The sequence below is a fragment of the Rhyacophila brunnea genome, unplaced genomic scaffold (genome assembly GCF_057557595.1).
Source record: "Rhyacophila brunnea isolate RB1 unplaced genomic scaffold, BYU_Rbru_1.0 scaffold_14, whole genome shotgun sequence".
NCBI classification, from domain to species: domain Eukaryota; kingdom Metazoa; phylum Arthropoda; class Insecta; order Trichoptera; family Rhyacophilidae; genus Rhyacophila; species Rhyacophila brunnea.
In genome coordinates, this window is record NW_028232796.1 from 16,525,781 (window position 1) to 16,548,576 (window position 22,796).

At 33.7% G+C, this 22,796-nt stretch overlaps 1 protein-coding gene across 11 annotated transcripts in view; it reads right to left on the reverse strand.

Moving 5' to 3' along the window:
- The window catches only part of Liprin-alpha (PTPRF interacting protein alpha), a 662,751-nt gene that overhangs the window by 15,937 nt on the left and 624,018 nt on the right, over nucleotides 1-22,796 (reverse strand). For 4 of the 11 annotated variants that reach the window (XM_085941972.1, XM_085941976.1, XM_085941970.1 and 1 more), the window contains exons 4-11: nucleotides 14,805-14,879; nucleotides 13,919-14,083; nucleotides 9,104-9,196; nucleotides 7,643-7,930; nucleotides 6,565-6,690; nucleotides 2,894-3,057; nucleotides 2,141-2,447; nucleotides 262-387 (exon numbers count right to left, since the gene is read on the reverse strand). In XM_085941972.1, coding sequence (XP_085798098.1) covers nucleotides 262-387; nucleotides 2,141-2,447; nucleotides 2,894-3,057; nucleotides 6,565-6,690; nucleotides 7,643-7,930; nucleotides 9,104-9,196; nucleotides 13,919-14,083; nucleotides 14,805-14,879 — 1,344 coding nt within the window. Of the gene's footprint in view, nucleotides 1-261; nucleotides 388-2,140; nucleotides 2,448-2,893; nucleotides 3,064-6,564; nucleotides 6,691-7,642; nucleotides 7,931-9,103; nucleotides 9,197-13,918; nucleotides 14,084-14,804; nucleotides 14,880-22,796 lie in introns of all 11 variants that reach the window. The other 7 variants (XM_085941969.1, XM_085941966.1, XM_085941967.1 and 4 more) reach the window with 4 other exon arrangements.

A 22,796-nucleotide genomic window follows, 5' to 3' on the forward strand; every position in this document is an offset into this window, starting at 1 on the left:
CATAATCTGCCTGTTAATTATAGTTGATAGAAAGTTGGTGGGTTAGAGACATTTTAGGAAAATGAGAATAGCAACAATTTTTCAAAGAAAAACAAAAGAAATTAGCCAGAAGCTAGTTAAAACATAAAAATCACCATAAGCCACAGTATTGACCTTGTCATTTACAATACTTTGTTATGAATAAAAATACATTAGATCGGTAAATGAAAGTGGTGTATTTAACTGTGCGTCAAAGTAATAAAAGCTGTGTGAAAAACAAACCTCTGCATCACTACTGACATCAAACGCCTGCTGAACGTTGGCAAGAACGTGTGCCTGCTGTAGTTTTTCCCACTCCCCTCCACTGTCCCCCATGCCACCCACTCTTCCCATACACACGCCATCCATCTAACAAGTACAACGGTGATTGTTAGAATTAAGCCAGTGCGAAGTTTAATTAAGTTAGAACAAAAAATAATAATGCTTTTTTAGTTGAAATGTGGGTACACAGATAGAGGCACATTGGTGTTTTGATAGTTCAAAATATAAATATAACACAAGCTGACTTGATATGTTAATTTCTTTAAAGCGTTTCCATTTTTATATTTTCTTATTTTGTATCATCTAGTGCAGTGCTCCGCAACCGGTGTGCCGCGGCACACTGGTGTGCCGTCAGACGATGCTAGGTGTGCCGCGGTGCAATAGCCAAATTTGCGTATATGGCTGGTAATATATTTGAGCACCTGCATGAACTTAATAAAACAATGCAAGGTCAGAATGAAAATATATTGACGTGCTCTGATAAATTAGCAGAATTCAAAAATAAACTCGAACTTTGGCAGGAGTTAAGACAAGGATCTCTACAAATGTTCCAAAGGAACTACCAGACCACCATTGAAAACAAGCAATCAATTTTGGATCCGTCTCAAAAACATTTTACTTTGCTGCAAAAGAAATTTCATCAGTACTTTCATACAATCAATGCGATTGGATACGAAACCCTTTTGCAACCAATGCCAAAAATTCTATAGAAGCGCTTTTCCTATAAATTCTAGAGGAATTTGTTGAATTGATAAATGACGGGACATTCGTCGATGTTCTATTGGTTATTTTCAGGATTTCTGTTAATAAAAAATATCCTCGGATTTCCGACAAAACTCTCGCAGTTCAGCTCCCATTTTCGAGTCAAAAAAAGTCGCCCGCGGCGCTATTTTGCTACGCTAGTATTGATATTTTAAAACATCTTATTGTAGGATACAATTTATCATTATTGTGTCAATACTCCACAAATAATTATTCCTAACCCGACAACTAACCATAATTATATTAATATAATATAACCATATGAAAAATTGCTAAACATAAAATCAATTCCATTAATTTTACCTCGAACACTATTTTTAAAATGCTATTTTATAGTATAACGCTGTCTTCAACCTTAGCTATAGGTAGGGGGAGCCGCCAAAGATCTTGGTCTGGGGTCCCCCTTCAGGATGTGGGTCTTTGTTTTGGTGTATAAATTGTTTTACGTGTGGTGTGCCGCGGAATTCTGGGAAGACATTTGGTGTGTCATGGGTGGGAAAAGGTTGCAGAGCACTGATATAGTGGGTAATGAAACCATATTTGTGTTTTCTTTCTTTATCCTGACATTTCAAGCTATCTCTTGAATTCATTTCTCATGGGACATTAACTCAGATATTCCTTGAGAATAAATACACACGATGGTAGGTAGTGTGATTGCCAAAAAATATAATGAAGAACCCACGAATAATAATATTATATTATATTTCGATATTGTTTCTAGATTTACAAAATACTTCAAAGTCAGTTTTATTGTTTATACATCAAAATAGGGCTCCTAAAAATGTAATGTTCGATCGAGAAAATAGATTTCGATAGAAGTTTGATAACATACCATGTACACACTTGTAGATGGGTCTAATTGCCACATATTTGTAATCAGTGGTGGTATATGTACATATTATATAATAAATTATCAGAAGAAATTATCTGAAAATGACAAATCGTGTATTTCAGCTAGTTTCTTTAAATCGAACCTGCTGTTCAAATATGTTAGGACATAACAGTAACCCGACAACCATATAGAGAGAAATAAGAGAGGTGTGAAAGGATGTACGATATAACATTTAGGAGCACTGACCTTGGGCTGGTGACGTGAGTCGAAGCTGGTGTGACTGGCGCTACGAGAGAATGCGTGGCTGTGCGGGTGGTTGGGCGATAGGGAGCGCGTGAGGGCGTCCGTCTGCTGGATGTTGAAAGCAATCTCCTGCTGCAGTAGTTGTCGTCGCACGCCATCCGTGTCGAGGCGGCACTTGGCCAGCTCCTTGACCAGGTCTGCCTTCTCTGCTTGCAGCTCTTCGGCCACTTTACGAGTCTTCTCCAGCTCCTGTGTCAGGGCGTTCTTCTCCTCCAGCGCGTGCATGCGCTCCTTCAGGTGCACTTGCAATCTAAAATTGTCAATTATCGCATATCAATCGCGAGACTCATTCTACAATTAGTGTCAAGGACTAAGAGTCGTTAACACGTCATTCAAGTTGACCTGCAACTCTTTTAGGTTAATAGATTCATAAATGGATTAGAACATTTTTGAAATTATATTATATCTAGCAGAAGGTTTATAATTAAAAAAAGTCAATACTGCCGGAAAGTTGATGAGTTTGTTTATCTTGGATCACAGATATCAATTTTGATTGAAGAGGTTAAAGAAGGATCAAATAGTCTCATGGAATAAGTATTGTACTATGGTTCAGAGACATGAACATTGACTGTCAGCGATTTCCTGCAGCCACAGGTCAAGGCCGAGAAAACAAAATGAAAAAATTCCCTACGGTATTTGTATTTCTGTTTCCATTGTCAATAATTATAAATTGCCACCATATAAATAATAGCACACCTGTCATTGGACTCGGAGAGCAACTTGTCGACGGTGGCGGAGAGGCGGGTGTTGTGCTCCTCGTTCATGCGCAGTCGCTGGTTGAGGCGCATCAGCTCCGCATTCTTCTCGTCCAGGGTGGCCTCCAACCTTTGGATGCGATCTTCCGCTGAGCCGTGCCGTTCCTGCGCCTTCAGCAACCACAATTATTTATGAAAAAAGAATTCCGTTTGCTTTATTGGGATTGATCAATCACTTGGACACTCGCATGGATAGATAATATGAATACAATTTGGCAAGCTTAATTCTTAAATTCAAGTGCACATATTAAGGGGGGACATGCTCGTCGTAGGTCAAAATTGAGTTTTTATTGTATTTTCAAACCATGATCCTGGACACTCCTTAAACGTTGTAGATAATCTATTTATATAATTTTGAATCCTTATTATCCCTCATATTTATTTTAAACATTTGATGACTGCATAAAGTATTTTTGTTACATAAAATAGTATTCTTTTAAACCTCTCGCTCTAATGTTTTAGAATATAGTCATATTTCGGTACATAACTGTGCAGTGGTGTTAAGATTTTTTACATTTATTAATTTTTAAACGCATTTATAAAACCATTAGTATAATTTATTACGAGTTAATTTTTGTAAAATATTCACGATAAAAAATTATATTGATAATCTCTGTGATCCCAAATTTGACAAGAATTAGGCATTTTATTATTCAAAAAATCGGCAAGATTAACACATTTGAAGATGATTCTAAAGATACTTATTGTAAGCTATGTCTTTGACCATTTAAGTGTGATACACATCTTATGAATAATGATTGTTTTATAATACGAGGGTGGGTCAATAATTCCTTAGAAAAAAGCATTAAAACAGTTTTTATTTATGTATTTTTTTTTTATTTCTCAACATAATCTCCTTGGAGCTCAATACACTTGGTTAGACGTTTCTCAATTTTTTTTAAACCGTCAGAAAAATAAGTTTTCGGAAGGTCCTCAAAATAAGCATTTGTCCGATCGATGACTTCTTCATTTGAAAAAAAACGTTGTCCACTTAGCCATTTTTTTAAGTTTGGGAAAAGGAAAAAGTCACTGGGGGCTAAATCTGGCGAATACGGTGGGTGGTCGACCAATTCGAACTTCAATTTTTCAATTTTAGCCATTGATCGTAAACATGTGTGAACACGGGCATTGTCCTGATGAAAGATGATTTTTTTCCTGTTTAAATGAGGCCGTTTTTCTTCAATATTGTTTTTTAGCTGGTCCAATAAAGATGCATAATAATCCCCTGTTATTGTTTTTCCTTTTTCCAAATAGTCAACGAAAATAATTCCACGTGCATCCCAAAATACAGTAGCCATAACCTTACCAGCTGATTTTACGGTTTTCGCCTTCTTTGGACATGGTTCGCCTTTCGCAATCCACTGCTTTGACTGTTCTTCGTCTCGGGAGTATAGTGGTGTATCCATGTTTCATCTACAGTCACAAAGCGACGAAAAAATTCATCCGGATTGCGTTGCATGAGCGACAACAGGGCTTTAGAGGCCACCACCCTATTGCGTTTATTGTCGACTGTGAGCAAACGCGGCACCCATCTTGCAGAAATTTTTTTCATGCCCAATTTGTCATGTAAAATAGAAATGACGCTACCTTTTGAGATCCCTGTAACCTCAATTATCTCACTCAACTTTAATCTTCGGTCACTTAACACCATATCGTGGATTTTATTGATCATTTCTGGTGTAGTCACCTCTACAGGACGTCCTGAGCGTGGTTCATCCTTTGTTGATGTACGACCACGTTTAAATTCATTTAACCAGTTATAAATAGTTGCAAGTGAAGGAGCAGATATGCCGTGAACTAAATCCAACTCATTTTTTATTTCCTTTGCTGTTAACCCTTTTATATTAAAATGTTTAATAACAGCTCTAAACTCAATTTTCTCCATTTTCCATTTTTCCATTTTCCACAAGCAAATTTTATATTAAAATGTTTAATAACAGCTCTAAACTCAATTTTCTCCATTTTCCATTTTTCCATTTTCCACAAGCAAATTTTTTTTTTAAATGTACGAGAAACACACAACAACCCGACCAATCTGATTGAAACTTCGCAGCATACTGAATCGGTAGTGCCGCTGCATGAAAACAAACCGCTTACAGTACTAGTCGCGCCACCTGTCGGCTTTTCTAAGGACTTATTGACCCACCCTCGTACCTACTTCAATTATAGTTTGTCAATTTATGGCTACGGCCGTATGTTGTAGCTTAACCACTGGGGAATGACAAAAGAAATGGCGTATTTCAAAAAAACACTACCTTATTCTTAGGTCAATAATTATTATAAAGCAATCATTATTCATAAGATGTTTATCACACTTGAATGGTCAAAGACATAGCTTACAATAAGTATCTTTAGAATCATCTTCAAATGTGTTAATCTTGCTGATTTTTTGAATAATAAAATGCCTAATTCTTGTCAAATTTGGGTTCACAGAGATTACCAATATAATTTTTTATCGTGAATATTTTACAAAAATTATCTCGTAATAAATTATACTAATGGTTTTATAAATGCGTTTAAAAATTAATAAATGTAAAAAATCTTAACACCACTGCACAGTTATGTACCGAAATATGACTATATTCTAAAACATTAGAGCGAGAGGTTTAAAAGAATACTATTTTATGTAACAAAAATACTTTATGCAGTCATCAAATGTTTAAAATAACTATAAAGGATAATAAGGCTTCAAAATTATATAAATAGATTATCTACAACGTTTAAGGAGTGTCCAGGATCATGGTTTTAAAATACAATAAAAACTCAATTTTGACCTACGACGAGCATGTGGGCCGTTAATGCAAATGACTGTATATATAGACTGATAAATGGTTATAATTTTAAACTGCAAGGCTAGGTCTAATATTCAAAATTAAAATAGGGCTAGGTTTAACCAAGAAAATGTCAAAAAAAATTGTATGTTCAATGTGAATAATGTGATAATTTAACATCATGCTGTGGTATAACGATTAGTTATTAATTTTTATGTGGAAGCCCATAATAAATTAATGATCTTCTTAGGATTGGACACAGTCAAAAAAAAACTTTTTTTTTGAGTCATGCATGTCAGTGGAACCAAGTTTTCCCACAATTTGCGTGTTGTTTATGCAGTCCTATTAAATTTCAGTACCTACATTTAATTCTATTTTTTCCTCCCCTAATTTACGCCTGATATATCAAAAAATCAATTGAAAATCTTTTTTATTTGATACCACAGAAAGCCAAGTGTACAAATAACTGCACTGAGAATTTATGTTTTTAGATTTATCAACATATTTACCGCATACATGGATATGTTTTACATTATTTTCTTTATTACAGGACATATTACATTGACTAGCAGAGCCAGCTGGCTTACTAGACCTTGCACCTAGTATTTCTATTGATAATTAAATCTTATTACATTTTACAAAAAAAACATATTTATGCATTACAATTTAAATTTAATACTTTAAAAATATTTTAGAACATACTAATAAGATGTTAATTAGATGTCCATATTTTGTAGCTACTTAACATAGTTGAGTTCAGTAGAGAAACATACTTAATAGTTAGTTCCTGAAGATATTTGTTAATAGAATAAAGTTAGTAAGCCGATCGAAATGAACCCACCTGACTGAGGGCCTCCATTCTAGCCTTGAGTTGTTCTTCTATCTCGGGTAAAGCAGACATTTGCGCCAGTTTCTGTGCTGAGAGTTCCAGTTTCTCTTCTATGGCGGCTATTTTCTCTTCTTGCAACTGAATCATTATCAGAAATGTTATTATGACAGACGAATCTGCATTAATTTATGTTCTAATTATCACTCATTACTTTGGGAAAAACAAATTTATCGACATCTTTATAAACTTCAAATTCCACACATCGTAATAGGTGCAGTTGGCAATACTGTCATCCGATCTGTCATTCTGAAGCAAATTCGAGTGCAAAGGATTTTCACATTCAAGATATTCGTACTATCAAAGAATTAAAATAAATTACACAATTATTTACGAATCAGCAATTATTTTCAATTACTACATTATGTTATACGATTTGAAATACTGAATCTGATTGTGTCATCTCAATTTTCACAGTGGATGCGAAAATATATTGTTTTTATACCTGCGTGCGTTGTAACGGTAAAAAAAACTACAGCCGCAGCCATCATAATTGCGAAAAGTCGAGTAGGTCGTAACTCGAGGAATAACTGTACGACTAAAATGAAATTCCGATATATTCTTAGGGCCAGACGCAGATATTTATCCATGTTAAAGTAACCTAACTAAGGACCAAAGTGGTATAAATAAAAAATGTAAGCAGCGGCAACAATCATGTATATCGTACACAGAATTCAAGCAAATGTATTATTCCGGAAATATAAAATTTATAAACTGCCTAACCCTACCAGGTGTGGTATAACAGGCTTCAGATTTTGAATGGGGAGAAATATGGAATAATCTTAAGCACGTGTTAAAGAATATGATATTTTCAATAGTTACGTCAGTATCATAATATACATTAAAGTCACGTAAACAAAACGTGCATCCAATATTTGAGGATGATTAGCATGCTACGTGTTCTTTCAATTGGGATATAAAAGAATAAAAATAGCCCGGCTTCAAAACCTTGGTCCATAGCATCTGACTTCCAATTTCTTCATCTACTCTTAATTCATATCAATTCTCAATATCAATTAATACATCAATGTACCTTTAGTTGTGCCTCTTTATGCTGCAATTCCTGTTCGAGTTTCTCATTGAGGTCATGCAGGGAGGTGGATTCCCGCTGGGCATTGAGGTAGCGCTTCTCCAGAGTGGCGATGCGTTCCTCCTGGTCTCCCTTCTGCGCCACGTTTTCCCGCAGGTCCCTCTGCAGCTTGTTGCATTGCTCCTGACTCTTCATCAGCTCTCGCTGCCCCTTGTTCAGGTTGTCCTCCAGCTCGCCGATCCGAGTGGTGAGCTCTGCGACGCGCCGTTGCCAAGAACTAAGTTCTCCGGCCTGTCGTGCGAACGAAAGTAATAACAGTTACAAATATTCATAGCTATAGCACCGCCAATGCACAAAGCGCTGAGATTTTTATAATTGCTTTAAGAAAATCAAAAAAAAAAAGAAGGCTAATATTAAATATTCATTTAGATCATTGTCAATATCAACTTACTGATAGACCCTGCCTCAATATAAAAATGGACACGTTACCAGAATCACAAACGGGATTTTGCAATGTGCAATATGCATTGAATTTGTAATATTTAAACAGATACTTGTGGGTAGAGTTAATTTTTCCAACAGGGCTCATCTGTATTCATCTGTTGACGAAATATTTGAGCAGACTTATTTACAGTGGCCTTTTTATTCTTCAGATTCAGTGTCCATTAGCAGTCGATGGTTGTTAAAATAATAATTATAAATTGAATAGTAGCGTTTACAAGTTTAAAATGTGAATAGTATAAAATATTTACAAGGCTATGAAAATAATACAGGAGGTCCTCATTATCCGAGGATAATTGGCATGTACTGAAAAAATACAACTTAAAACAAATCCACATAGAATTTGATTTGAGTCTCATATATTTTTTATATATTTCTTTCAACTTAGTCATAAAAATCATATGGACATCGAGGACTTCCTGTTGTTTGTAATAAAGTCATTTTATCTAAAGAATTACAATAATATACTTAATTATTTACAATGTTAATTTTTCAACACCAACATATGGTTAGTAGATACATTAAAGCGGCATAACAGTAAAAAGCATTAGTATTTATTGAAAAAATTAATTCAGCGGAATCCAATTCAGCATTAATCTAATCTTATTTCATTCAACGATTAAAAAGCAACCTTTTTCGAAATATATACTAACTAAAAATAACCCGGCAACGTAGTAAACAATCATCTCATAGTGATAAGTAAAAACAAAATAATAAAAAAGTTATGCATGCCAAAAAATCGATAAAAGAAAAATATATAAATTACATAGGTATTATTTAAGTATTCCCAGTATAAAAAAATCACAAAAGTGAATAGTGTTGCCACGGAAAAATTAATATAAATAACAATATGTAAATATAACTAATTTTCCCCATAATTTAAATTTAAAGCATAATAATATTAATCACAATCCTTGTAATCATTATTTACTGAATGTAAAAAAAATGCATTGAAGGTCAAACCTGTTTGTCTAAGGCGGTTTGCAGTTCTGAGATCTTCGTATCGGAACTGTCAGATTCCACCCCATTGACCTGCGGTGGCAATGGCTCATCCGACTGAATGAAATAAACGGAAAAGAAAAAAAACCGACACATTTACACATGCAAACCACGCCACACGTCTATGACACTACATTAAGGTACCTAACAAAAAAGAAGGTTTCACAAGACTGTTCGATAAATTATTATTTTTTAAGTTTCAGCGAATAAAAATGAACGATACATTTATTCATTAAGCCCAGTACCGATGCCATCATTTTCTTTTTGGTGCAGACTGTAAACATAGGATACATTAAGAAATCACCAGAAGAATTTTATCGGTTGATTAGTCATATAATATATTATGTGCTGTAACATGCGTTTTAGAATTGGAATCTTAGAAAACCTTCTGTTTTGATTTTATCTGTGTTTGAAGCACGAATCCAAACGGTATCTGCAAATCATCTTGTGGAAGAGATTGCATGATATTACAAAGAAAGTACATATAGTGAAAATCAATTTTACGTTTTTGAAGGGATTGACGAACAAAATAATAAAAATAAAAATAAAGTGAAAATTGTAAATAAAATCAGGGATTTAAAATTTTGAATTTTTTTTTTTTTTTTATTAAAAATCAAATTGGTTTGGAGCAATGATGTCCTGCATTGAATTGAATGTGCCCAAATAAAATGGTTAATTTTATATGAATTTTGAATATTTAAATAGTAAATAAATTGTGGAAAATAAAAATGTCATCATCATCATCATCATCAGCCTGAATCTATCCACTGCTGGATGAAGGCCTCTTCAAGTTGCTTCCACTTCTCTCGGTCCTGTGCATTGCGTTGCCACGTACTTCCGCAGAACTTTATCATTTCATCGATCCAGCGGCCTCTAGGTCTACCTTGTGGACGTTTTGTACTTCTTGGATACCACTGGATGACTAGATTTGTCCAACGATTGTCTCTTCTTCGAGCTATGTGTCCAGCCCATCTCCATTTAAGGCTTTTAATAAACTCTATTACATCGCAAACCCTTGTCTGCTTCCTTATCCACTCATTCCTCTTTTTGTCCTTTCGCGTTATGCCCAGCATGCACCTCTCCATACCACGTTGTGCTACTCTAAGTTTCTGGATCTCTCTTTTACTTAGGGTCCATGTTTCACACGCATATGTCATCACGGGAAGCACACACTGGTTGAACACTTTGCGCTTTAGGCACAGTGGAAGGTCACTTTTGAAGACATTTTTCAGGCGGCCAAAAGCACTCCAGCCTAGCTTTACTCTGCGAACAATTTCATCAAATATACATCCATCTATAGATACTTGTTGTCCCAGATAGATGTAGCTTTTCACCTGTTCGAGCTGAGTGCCATTGATGAGGATCTCTTTTTGGCCTGCAAAGCAGTTGAACATGACTTTCGTCTTTGTTACATTTATTTTCAAACCTACTTTGTTGCTTACTTCAGCGAGTTCCTGCATTCTGCTTTGGAGGTCTTCTGAGTCTTGCGAGAAAATTACTATGTCATCGGCAAAGCGCAGATGACTCAGGTATTCTCCATTTATGGGGATCCCTTTGTCATTCCAGTCAAGTTGCCTGAATAAGTCTTCAAGGGTAGCTGTAAATAGTTTAGGTGAGATTGTATCACCTTGTCGGACTCCTTTGCTGATAGGAAATCTGCGCGATGGTTTATGGAGATTTACAGATGCTGTTGCGCTACTGTATATATTATTGAAAATATTTATATAGCGTCCAGGGATTCCTTGTTTTCTGAGTGCGTCGAGTATTGAACATTTCTTTATCGAATCAAACGCCTTCTCATAGTCTATAAAACCCATGCATAGTGGCAGTTTGTATTCCTGGTACCGCTCTATGATTTCTCTGACGACTTGGATATGGTCCATAGTGCTGTATCCTCCTCTAAATCCGGCTTGTTCTCTCGGTTGGTTCTCGTCTAGTACATTTTGCAGACGGTTTGAGAGAATTTTTGTGAACGTCTTGTAGAGAATAGGGAGTAGACTTATTGGACGATAATTTGCTAGGTCTTCTCTGTCACCTTTTTTGTGAAGAATGACAATGCTGGCATTTTTCCATACCTCTGGGACATCCTCTTTGCATATGCAGGCTGTGAACAATTGTGCAAGTACTTCATTTGCATCCTTTCCTGCTTTTTTGAGGATATCTATCGTTAAACCGTCTTCCCCGGGGGCTTTCCCACTTTTCATGTAATTTAAAGCATGGGTTACTTCCCAGGATGTAATTTCGGGAGTATGGTCTTCCGAATTTCCATTTCTCTGAAGATCTAAGTCTATAGTCGTATTGTCAGTGTCATCACTGTAGAGATCGCTGTAGAACTCTTCAACTCGGCTTAACAAGTGTTCCCAATTTCTGACGATAGAACCATCTTTTGCTTTTAGTGCTGTGATTTGACGTTTTCCTATCGACAAGCATTGCTTGTTTTTGTTTAAACTTCTGCCTGCTTTCACAATTGCTTGTATGAGGTTTACATTGAATTTACGAAGGTCTTCTCTAATCTTCCTTCGGAGGGTTTTGCAAAGTGATGAAAACTCCATATCGTTTTGCGCCTGTCTATCGCTCTTGGTTTTCCTTCTCTGCTCCATAAGATTCAATGTTGCCTTCGAAAGCTTGGTGGAAGGTGTAACTTCTGAGCTTTTTACGCCTGTTTTTTCTGCACATTGTAGAATAATATTCGTTATATCCTCCGCGTTGGATAGGGAAACGGTTTCGTTCTCATCTAAGAAAGCCGATAGTGCATTTTTGAGTTCATTTTGGAATTCAGTATTGTTCTGCATGTATACGCGAGCATTTGACTTCTTCTGCAGTTTGGATCTTTCTGATTTGACGTTCAATCTTATCTTACATCTCACCATCCGGTGATCACTGCCGGTGTTAAACTGATTGATCACCTTACAGTGTAGTAGAATGTGAGACACTGGTAATGATTGAAGATTTATGGTGTATGTTTATTGTGGTTTTTTTTCATAAAAATAAGTAATTCATAAGAGACTTTAAACAGCAATTAAACTAGGTATTGTCTCTGAATGAAAAAAAAATGAGACAACTACAATAATCATGCATTTTTAAACCTATTGTCAAAGACACATACATGTGCAAGAAGTAGATTTGTTTTATATCTGTCCAACAACTGTAAAGTTTTTTTTTCATTAAATAATATTTAACAAAATGTTCATTCCTTTAACACAGTGCAAGCTTTTTACACTAGATAACATTAAAAACAGAGCATGAACGAATAAATTCTAGAAAAATACAATTTAAACAACTATACAGTTCAGTACCAAATTTCAGTTATCTATTCAGTTATTCTTGGTGTAAAGTTAATCAATAATGTGAATTATAGATAACTAAGCTTTATTTCATACTATTTACGACAACGCTCATATACTTTCAGTATAAAATAAATAAATTGAACAAATAACATGTTTATTACTAGGAGCAATGAAAATGCAAAACTTGTTTCGATGAGGGATATTTTTTGCAATATAAATGTTTATAAAACTAAGTTATAGAAAATATATATGTCCCTAGTACTGCACTTTGCCATAATATTATGTGGGTGATTGACCATTAGAGTACTTTGGTTATTGATATTCATTGACACTCGAATAAGAATAAAACATATTTGAATTCTGTTGACCCATTGAGGGAATAAATTAATATGTGGGAATCGAATCATTCACATAATGAAACTATTGCGTAGTATGAAACATCCTAAATATTTGTGAAAACTTATTTCAACAATTAATATAATTTGTATGTTAATACTTGTGAACTGACCCATGCTAGAGAGTGCTGATTTATTAATGGAAGACTAAGTTTAATTAGGTTAATCCTAATAATGATTAAAGTAAGAGGTCCAATTAGTTTTGTATGAAGTGTTGGATGTTATAATATAGTATTATTTTTATCTATTTGATCATTGATGCCGCTGGATATGACTATTCCAGTGAAATTTTCATTACAATATTTTAAATTGACCATAACATGTAAATAATTAACTGTAATGAAACATACTATAATATAAGCTTATACTGTTTCAATACACCCGTGTCAGCTATTTTTAACAGGGTATTTTAGTGAAAAACATATTACGAAAAAAATATTTTTCAAATTACAAACTCTCCTGTAAATATGCAAATTGTCACTTTAGTTTAGTAAACTCGATTTGTACGGTGGCGTTTATTACTTGAACAAATTAGAAAAGAGATTTAAATTTTATAAAATATGCAAAATCGAAAACCTATAGAATCCCTATTCATAAGAATTTTGTAGGTTATCATATAGACGAGTATAAAGGCTTGGGTCGGAAAAACTGATATTCTTGGAAAGGAAAACCGTTCTTATAATTTCTTATAATATAAATTAAAAGTTCATCAACTATATCATCTGAGTTGATTGATTATATTAGTGCATATTTAATTGCATGACAAAAATAAATGTAATAATGCAATGTTTATATTCAAAAATTTAACATAATAATAATATTATTATTTTGAGCCACTGAATAGCGATAAATTGTATCAGTAATCAAATAGGTAGAAAACAATACAATAGTGTACGATCATCTGGAGAAAACATAAAAAAAGTAATATAGATGAATTTATCACTAATATTTGACATAATCAGATTTCATTTAATTAGTAGTTGTGTTTTTTGCAGAATATAAATGATCGAATATCCAGATAATCGAGGTTCCACTATATTATACGTGGTGAGTAAAATGATTGAATGAGTGGTAATATTTCTTTGGCGATGAGGTACCTTAGTGGGTCCATGGTGCTGTTCTCCATTGGCGTCTGACAGGGCGGGGGAGCCGGAGCCGGGCTGGCCGTTCTCTTTGGGTCGGGGGGAGAGACCCCCAGTCATGTGCTCCGGGTCTTGTGATGTGTTGTTTGGCACTAGTCCTCCTATCTTGTACTGTTGCAGCTGGAATTTCAAATGTGGATAATTATAATAATTGCTACATATGCGAAGTATGGCTCAATGTCCAAGACGTTGGTGATCTGATACGATTCGCCTAAGGTAGAAAGATATACTTACTGAAAATTGGTTGCCAACCTTCGAAGGAAGACGGCACCAAGAATCTACATAATATTGACATATAAACATACTATATAAGTTCTAAAGTAAATATTATTGGCTCTACAACCTAAAGTGGGCCTTCACCGCCTCCAGGAATCACCGTGAGTTCCCTCTACAGCTTTATCTTCAGGGATACTACATTTGCGGTGGTTGGGTGATGTATTCCACACTTAAGACGTGGTCTGTGTCTATTGTGGGACTTTTTACATGATATGTATATCAATATGTTGGCACCTTACATATCCAGATAAACAGATTGATGGTAAAGAGATATGTATGTGTGTAATTGAAATTTAAAATAACATTAGAAAATTAGGTAAATTTTATGGTCTATCAGAAATCTAAATTTCGTATTATAATTTTATTCCGAGTATCAGGATCTAAATTTAAGGCGTAGAAAGCAATGGTGCTGCTTCATTTACATAACTAAAAAGGGCAAACTGCACAATAATACTAATATGAAAGACACAAACATAGTAAATGACTTCAAAATGTAAACCATAAAAATTCGATTAGGTACAATGATGCTAAATTATTATTGTATTTGAAAATAGGTATTACTTACTTCTTCTTTGGTTAGAGCTAATTCCTCTTCTAAACTTGTATTTCTTTCTAATGCTACTCGCAATCTCTCTCGAACCTAAAACAGAAACAAACATATTCATTATAGTCATATAATAAACAAAATATATGTCTTAGACAACTCATTATTAACGAATTCCTGGCTCTAGCCTTCCAAACCGAATCCGGTGTGGGAATTGAAGATGTGCATATATGAGGCATAGGTGGGGTTTGAACGAGTCTCCATTTTGCGAGTGTGATGAGATTCAGACCACGGAGCACATCGTGGCGTCATGCAACATGTATGCCTCATCTAGAGGATTTTCAGTAATACACCAGCCTAAACCGGAGGCTGTTGCGTGGATTGACAATTTGCCAGTCACATTATGACTATGACTTGTTATACGACTAGTTCTGTGATTTTATTTCTAATGTATTTTATTATTTGAACTACTTAAATGTTTTTTCCGAAAGGAAAACATAATCCTTTATAATCATTACAATACTAAATTGTTCAATTCATTCATTCTTTCACTCAAATGAAAGATACAATACAATTAAGCAATTTAAGTAATCAGTCCATTATAAAAATAAACTAGAAAAGTATATCTACTTTTATAATTCTAAGTTATATGTATATTGGATACGTCGCATATGCCATTAGTTTGCTACAGATTGACACATTTTAAGATACATTATAATTATATAAATAATCGCAATTTAAATCAAATTAAGTGCAGTGAATCATATTCTGAAATTTCTTAACTAATTGTCAACTTCAATGTCGCAAAGTTTATCTTTCTCAAATTTAAACAAGCCAAGTGTAAATGTGTAACTAAGTAAAACAGCATACTCAACAATTTTGGCTGAATGAGAAAACCGAAAACATGTCGCGAAACAACTCAACACAAAGATGAAAACTTTGTTAAAATAAAACTTATGAATTATTCACAATTTTTGCGAGCATTAACATAATATTTGTATCATTGTTTACAATATAGGTAGATACCTACATGATATTATATGAAAACATACAAAAGAAAATTACTTGTTTAATATTAGGTTGTGGTATTTTTAAAAGCAGTGAAACGAAGGATTACATAATTCATTAGGTAGCTATAAATGAAACGACAATATTTATCAGGAAACTAAAATAACAAGCTATACACAAAAGCAAAATGGAGGCTGATGGAAAAATATGTAGGTAGGTACTTAAAAAAAAGTTATTTTGCCCTTGACCAAACAGAACTAATGAGATTTCTGTTTGTTATCTTTATATCTGTGTAGTTTTCTGAGAAATGTTTTCAAGAGCTAAAAGAAAATCATAGCCCATCCCAAACTTTTAGGGTGTATACTCATAGTATGCCAATTAAAACGAACAAACATTCAAATGTGATTTTCCCTTCGACGATTGAGTAGTATTTTTTTGTAAAATAGAAGGCGGGCCTGTAAACACTGAGGAAACAAACGAAGGAAAGTCGACTGAGAAATACCATATCATACACAATTCGCCGACGCTAATTATTATCTGTATCTGCAATGCTATTCTATACACAAGACAGCAATCGACGGTAGTTTATCATATTTATATACTGAGGCGGTTAATTGTTACAATAAGTTGACCGTCTAAAATGTAAAAAAATGCTATATTATGTTTTAACAGTTCCTCTCTTGGCTTTGTTAATTTTTAGAGCGAGATAGATGACAGTTTAGACGGTTAACTTATTGTAACAATTAATCGCCTCAGTACGTAAATATGATAAAGTAATAATATTTATCACTTTAGCCGTCGATAGGCGCCTTGTGTATAGAAAAGACTCATTGATATAGAGAAAGATTAGAAACCTTACTAGTTTTTTGTTGAATGATATAATTCTGTACCTACCTGAGTGTATATCGTCGGTGTTTTGTAAAAAGGGCGAATTAACTAAAATGCTACTTTACAGGAGGAGAGTTTTTAACTTTTGACATTTATTTGTTTTTTACCTGTAGATGATTATAAATATCTAACAAGTTTATAATAAAGCATAGAAAGAATACTGTCATTATAATACGTATTATTATGTAATATTTTAAAAGGCCTAATATGTCACATTTGCTTTTTATTTCGTAATTTTAATTAATTTAATTTTAGTCGATTATCGTTTTTAAGTACTTTCCTGTAGAGATAAAAATTCGCCGTTTTTACACAACAAAGCTAGTGGGGCACATATTGTATTTTCATTAAAATCTCGATTTCGCCAAAATGGTTGATTCGCCCTTTTTACAAAACACCGACGATATTATATCTAAAAAGAATACTCTTGGGAAACGCAATTTAAGAATTTTCAACCGTTTTACGTATATGCACTTTTATTTATTATAAAAAAATAACTGATTCAAATGGTGAATTTGCTCTGAAAGTAACTCATTTCATTTCACACACGACGCACTGGCTATGAGGTAAATACATTTTCGCGCAAAATTAGTTCGAATTCAATATTATTTTTGCGAGTATGGAGCAAGGCAAACCACTGAGCATGAAATACGGACAGCATGTTTTTATTGCGAAACATTCATCAAGATGAAGCGAATGCAGTGGTCTGGCCTCTGTTGCCACTACTACGTTGCGGACTGTTTTGATAGATTGATAAGATTTTATATATATTTTTCGATTTATTTAAAATGTATTGCGTGGTTATTAATTACGACATTGCTGCCATACGAGTGCATGAATTGAAAAGTATTGCAGTCATACTGAGCAGGCGAAAAAACAAAATGTACATGTTTATTTCAACGGACGAAAGTTTACCAAAATGGAAATATTAAAAAAAAAAGTATTAATCGGTTTGAGGAGAAAACAATACGGATCAATTTAAAAGCTTACGACGCTCGGAGCGAACGGCGAGAAAAATGGAATCAGTAAAACAGATGGCGCCTTATTAAGCGCCCAGAGGGTAAGCACAAGCAGAAGGTATAGAATTCGTTTTGATAGAAAATAATAGAAGGCGGCGAAGGCTCAAGGTTAAATGCTGCGATCCCGCGATAATCCCGCGGGTGAAGTCAGCCGAGGAAATTCGAAGACCCTGCCGTAGTCGCCCGACGCCCGATGGGGATCAAACGGGATATTTGATAAAAGAAAAGGGTGGGGCGGATTCCGTAAACGACAACACTATGAAACACATAAGTAGTTAGTTATGTAATTTGTACCGGGTAAATTAGAAGGAAATTTAATAGGTTACCTATGACATTAAATTTGCTTACCTTGATATTAGAGTAAACTATATTAATTCGCAAGTATACATACTTTATCAGACGGTTCGCTAATGTCCAGTAACAATAATATTTATTAATACAGTTTTGAATTGCCATCACTTATCATAATTTATTTAATAAGTATCTAAAGCAATTGGTACCCATAATTCTGTTCGAATAACCTATATTTGTTATAACTAGATTGACATATAACTAATAAATCGTAGGTACTACTGAATACGATGGTGTGAATAAACTAGTAACTAACGCAGTCAATAAAATCCGACATTAGGGTTCATATTATTTCATTCTGGTCGGGGTTGTTTCCATGTTTTGGTTAAACCCATGAATGTATTACACCAATTATTGGACGGAAGTAAGTAGCGATCAGCTCAATATTTTTTTTATGTTCGACTCAGAAGGATTTGACACACATATTTCGCAATTCAGGTGAGTGCTTTTACTAATTAAGTTGACATCTCATATGTCAATTAAAATTAGAGACACTATATTTCGATAGGTTTTTTCTTTGAATTTTACAACCGTTGTGGCATCTTTTAATATTCACCTAACCGATTTGTTTGCTATTAAAATACACGTTTTCCAACCTATATTATGTAAAACTACAACTATCTACACGATTATTAACAAACTTAATACTAGCGTCATATTTTAATTAAGTATTTATATAAGGCGGCTCTCGTGGTGCAATGCGTAAGGCGCTTGCCTTCCACCCGAGAGTTCCTGGGTTCGATTCCCGGTCAGGACACACAATATTTATGTGTTTTTCTCAAAGCCTGGGTGTTTGTGATTGTTCAAAAATTACTAACGTACCTTGTACGAAAAAGCAAGGACATGGTTATTAATAATTATAAAAAAAAAGTATTTATGTTTTTTTATATTAATTGTGCAATACAATTAAATTTGACGTTACTAAGACAGACATTTTCATATTTATCTATTACAAATTCCATAAAAAAATCATGACAATCAAAATTGTATTTTTGGAAAATAATATGAACATCTATATTTGTCAAGGCAAGATGTAGACGTAACAATAACACTTAGTTTTAAATTATTCATTCGGTGATAAATTTTCATCTCATATAAAATAAGAAAAAAAAATATTTAACTTGTCAAAATGACAACGGATTTTTAATAGCCAATTTACAGCACGGATTATTACAATACTGCCTAGGTACTATTCATATACGTTGGCTTAAAAACAAAAGCCTATGAATAATAATCATGTCAAGTTGAGACTGAGATAAGTATGCGTCGTCTTTACATTACTCAGCGAAGAGCTTGGGATTAGACTGACATCCTGAAAAAATGGATGCGCGAGCAGAATGGTCTGTTCACCTGGAACCGGAAGGCAATAGCGTCATATGCAGTGGCGGAAATACATTATGAAAAATCTCACAAGGCAGGGAGGGTGCGCATGTCATTTTAATAATGTAAAAAAACTACATTATCAATAAAGTAAGCTGGCATTGAAGTGGCGGAAAACCACTATAATGGGATTTGAAAGTTTTATTTTGGAAATTATAATATAATATTTGAGTGATTTATATTGACAGTTGTTTCGGGCTATATATAGGTATACCCATCCTCAGTAAGATCTAACATAATGATATAAGACCGATACTTATAAGATAAGGTAAGATAAAGCTATCTTAAGCATAGTAGGTACAATTAGACAACAATTTTGTTTCAAATAACGATATTTTATTCCCGCTGTTAATAGATACGTCTTAATAAACGAACATCGTACATAGCCCACGTACAGTTTATTTACTCACTGTGGATTAGCGATATAACAATCTCATTGGCTGCATATCGCCAAATATCAAAAGACCGACCAATGGACGATGATTTTACGAAATATAAAAAAAATATGTACGCGTTAAGGGGGGACATGCTCGTCGAAGGTCAAAATTGAGTTTTTATTGTATTTTCAAACCATGATCCTAGACACTCCTTAAACGTTGTAGATAATCTATTTATATAATTTTGAAGCCTTATTACCCTTTATAATTATTTTAAACATTTGATGACTGCATTAAGTATTTTTGTTACATAAAATAGTATTCTTTTAAACCTCTCGCTCTAATGTTTTAGAATATAGTCATATTTCGGTACATAACTGTGCAGTGGTGTTAAGATTTTTTACATTTATTAATTTTTAAACGCATTTATAAAACCATTAGCATAATTTATTATGAGATAATTTTTGTAAAATATTCACGATAAAAAATTATATTGATAATCTCTGTGATCGCAAATTTGACAAGAATTAGGCATTTTATTATTCAAAAAATCGGCAAGATTAACACATTTGAAGATGATTCTAAAGATACTTATCATAAGCTATGTCTTTGACCATTCAAGTGTGATAAACATCTTATGAATAATAATTGATTTATAATAATTATTGACCTAAGAATAAGGTAGTGTTTTTTTGAAATACGCCATTTCTTTTGTCATTCCCCAGTGGTTAAGCTACAACATACGGCCGTAGCCATAAATTGACAAACTATAATTGAAGTAGGGAGTAAAATGATATTAACGCGCGTGTTTGAACATGTACCGTTTAAAAAAAAAAAAAAAACGGTTAGGTAAAATAAGGCTTCAAAATTATATAAATAGATTATCTACAACGTTTAAGGAGTGTCCAGGATCATGGTTTGAAAATACAATAAAAACTCAATTTTGACCTTCGACGAGCATGTCCCCCCTTAAACCTATGCGAAATTAGTTCAACACCACAAAATATACACATATAACAAATTGTTAGTTTATTTAATAAGAGCGGAATGCAGAAACATTTGTCATAACTAAAATTTCCTTAGCAGAAAACACTATGCAGAAACATTGTCCTTAGTTAAGATCATGTTGTCTATGGTTCACCTCATCTTAAGGGGGGACATGCTCGTCGAAGGTCAAAATTGCGTTTTTATTGTATTTTCAAACCATGATCCTGGACACTCCTTAAACATTGTAGATAATCTATTTATATAATTTTGAAGCCTTATTGTCCTTTATAGTTATTTTAAACATTTGATGACTGCATAAAGTATTTTTGTTAAATAAAATAGTATTCTTTTAAACCTCTCGCTCTAATGTTTTAGAATATAGTCATATTTCGGTACATAACTGTGCAGTGGTGTTAAGATTTTTTACATTTATTAATTTTTAAACGTATTTATAATACTATTTTATGTAACAAAAATACTTAATGCAGTCATCAAATGTTTAAAATAATTATAAAAGATAATAAGGCTTCAAAATTATATAAATAGATTATCTACAACGTTTAAGGAGTGTCCAGGATCATGGTTTGAAAATACAATAAAAACTCAATTTTGACCAACGACGAGCACGTGGGCCGTTAAAGCTTCGTTCGTTTTTTCTATTGAAAATAATACCATATTAAAAAATTCTCTTTCCTATAGTTTAGGTTAATTATTTTATAATTGTTAAATGATGACAAAAATATGATAACTGCAGTTTATAAATGCAATAACTATACATACATATTAATATTTAATTATAATACTCTTATGTTTCCGTTATCAGTCATTATACGTGATTCCACAGGCACCGCAAAATATTTTTTTAACATGGTAACACTAGCGTCAAGTGTCATTCTATTTTGCATCTTGTATTTCTGCGGGCTGGCGTATAAAAGTAAAATAATATTCTGCAAGTACATGCCAAACGCATTAACACTATCAATATCCATATTGAGATAAATTGTTAAATGAATTTGAGTGTATGGACTGTTTTATAGACATGCGATTTTATTTTGACAGCAGCTGTCAGTGGTAAATGGTAATACAGAAGGGGGCGTGTTCATAAGAAAAGTAGTCTATGGTTAAGGATTTCTTAACTCTATACTCAGTATAGTCTATAGTTAAGTCATGCTTTTCGGCAACTTATTCTTAAGATCGAAATCTTGGATTCTGCATGGGGCTCTATGATCACAGTTTGTTAAAACATGTACTGTAAGTATATAACTCAAATGCATATACTGTTTATATGTAGTTACCTACCGTACGAATGAGTTTTGCCCACATTATTAAATCTCGTAAAATATGCCACGGTGGCCGCGCGGCATAAGCGTTGGACTACAAAGCCGTGGGTCCCAGGTTCGAATCCTGGGTCTGGCAAGTACAAAAATTGTTTTTCAATTTGTGTGTGTCAGGGTATGGACCTAATAGGTTGAGCAAGTGGCTGACATCCATTTCTCGTAAAAAACAAAATCTGTCAATACAAACCTCCACTCTGTGGAGGCCCATATGATCCTATCAGGATCGGACATGGTCGAAAAAATATGTACATTTCGCATCAAACAAAATACATTAGTAGATCCAAGAAATTTCTGTGGTAGAAAATATTTGTTTGTATTCAACAGTTTGCAGATAACGTACTGTATGGTTATTTTGTAAGTATTGATTATATTCATCTATATAATATTTATTTATTTATAAAAAGAGTATTACGGCATTACAGCTATTGGCCAATGCGCCATAATACTTAATAAATACAAATGTATAAAATATCTTAATTACAAATAACAATAAAAAGACAGCATGTGTAAATATTAATGAAATATGATAATTTATACAATTATAAATATGTTATATGTTATAGCTATAACCGCTTACTGCAAGCATAATTGCGATTATGTAAACCCTGCCTTGTTTACGTCCACACCACTGAACGATCAATCGAAATAATTTGACACCTAACTGAGTAC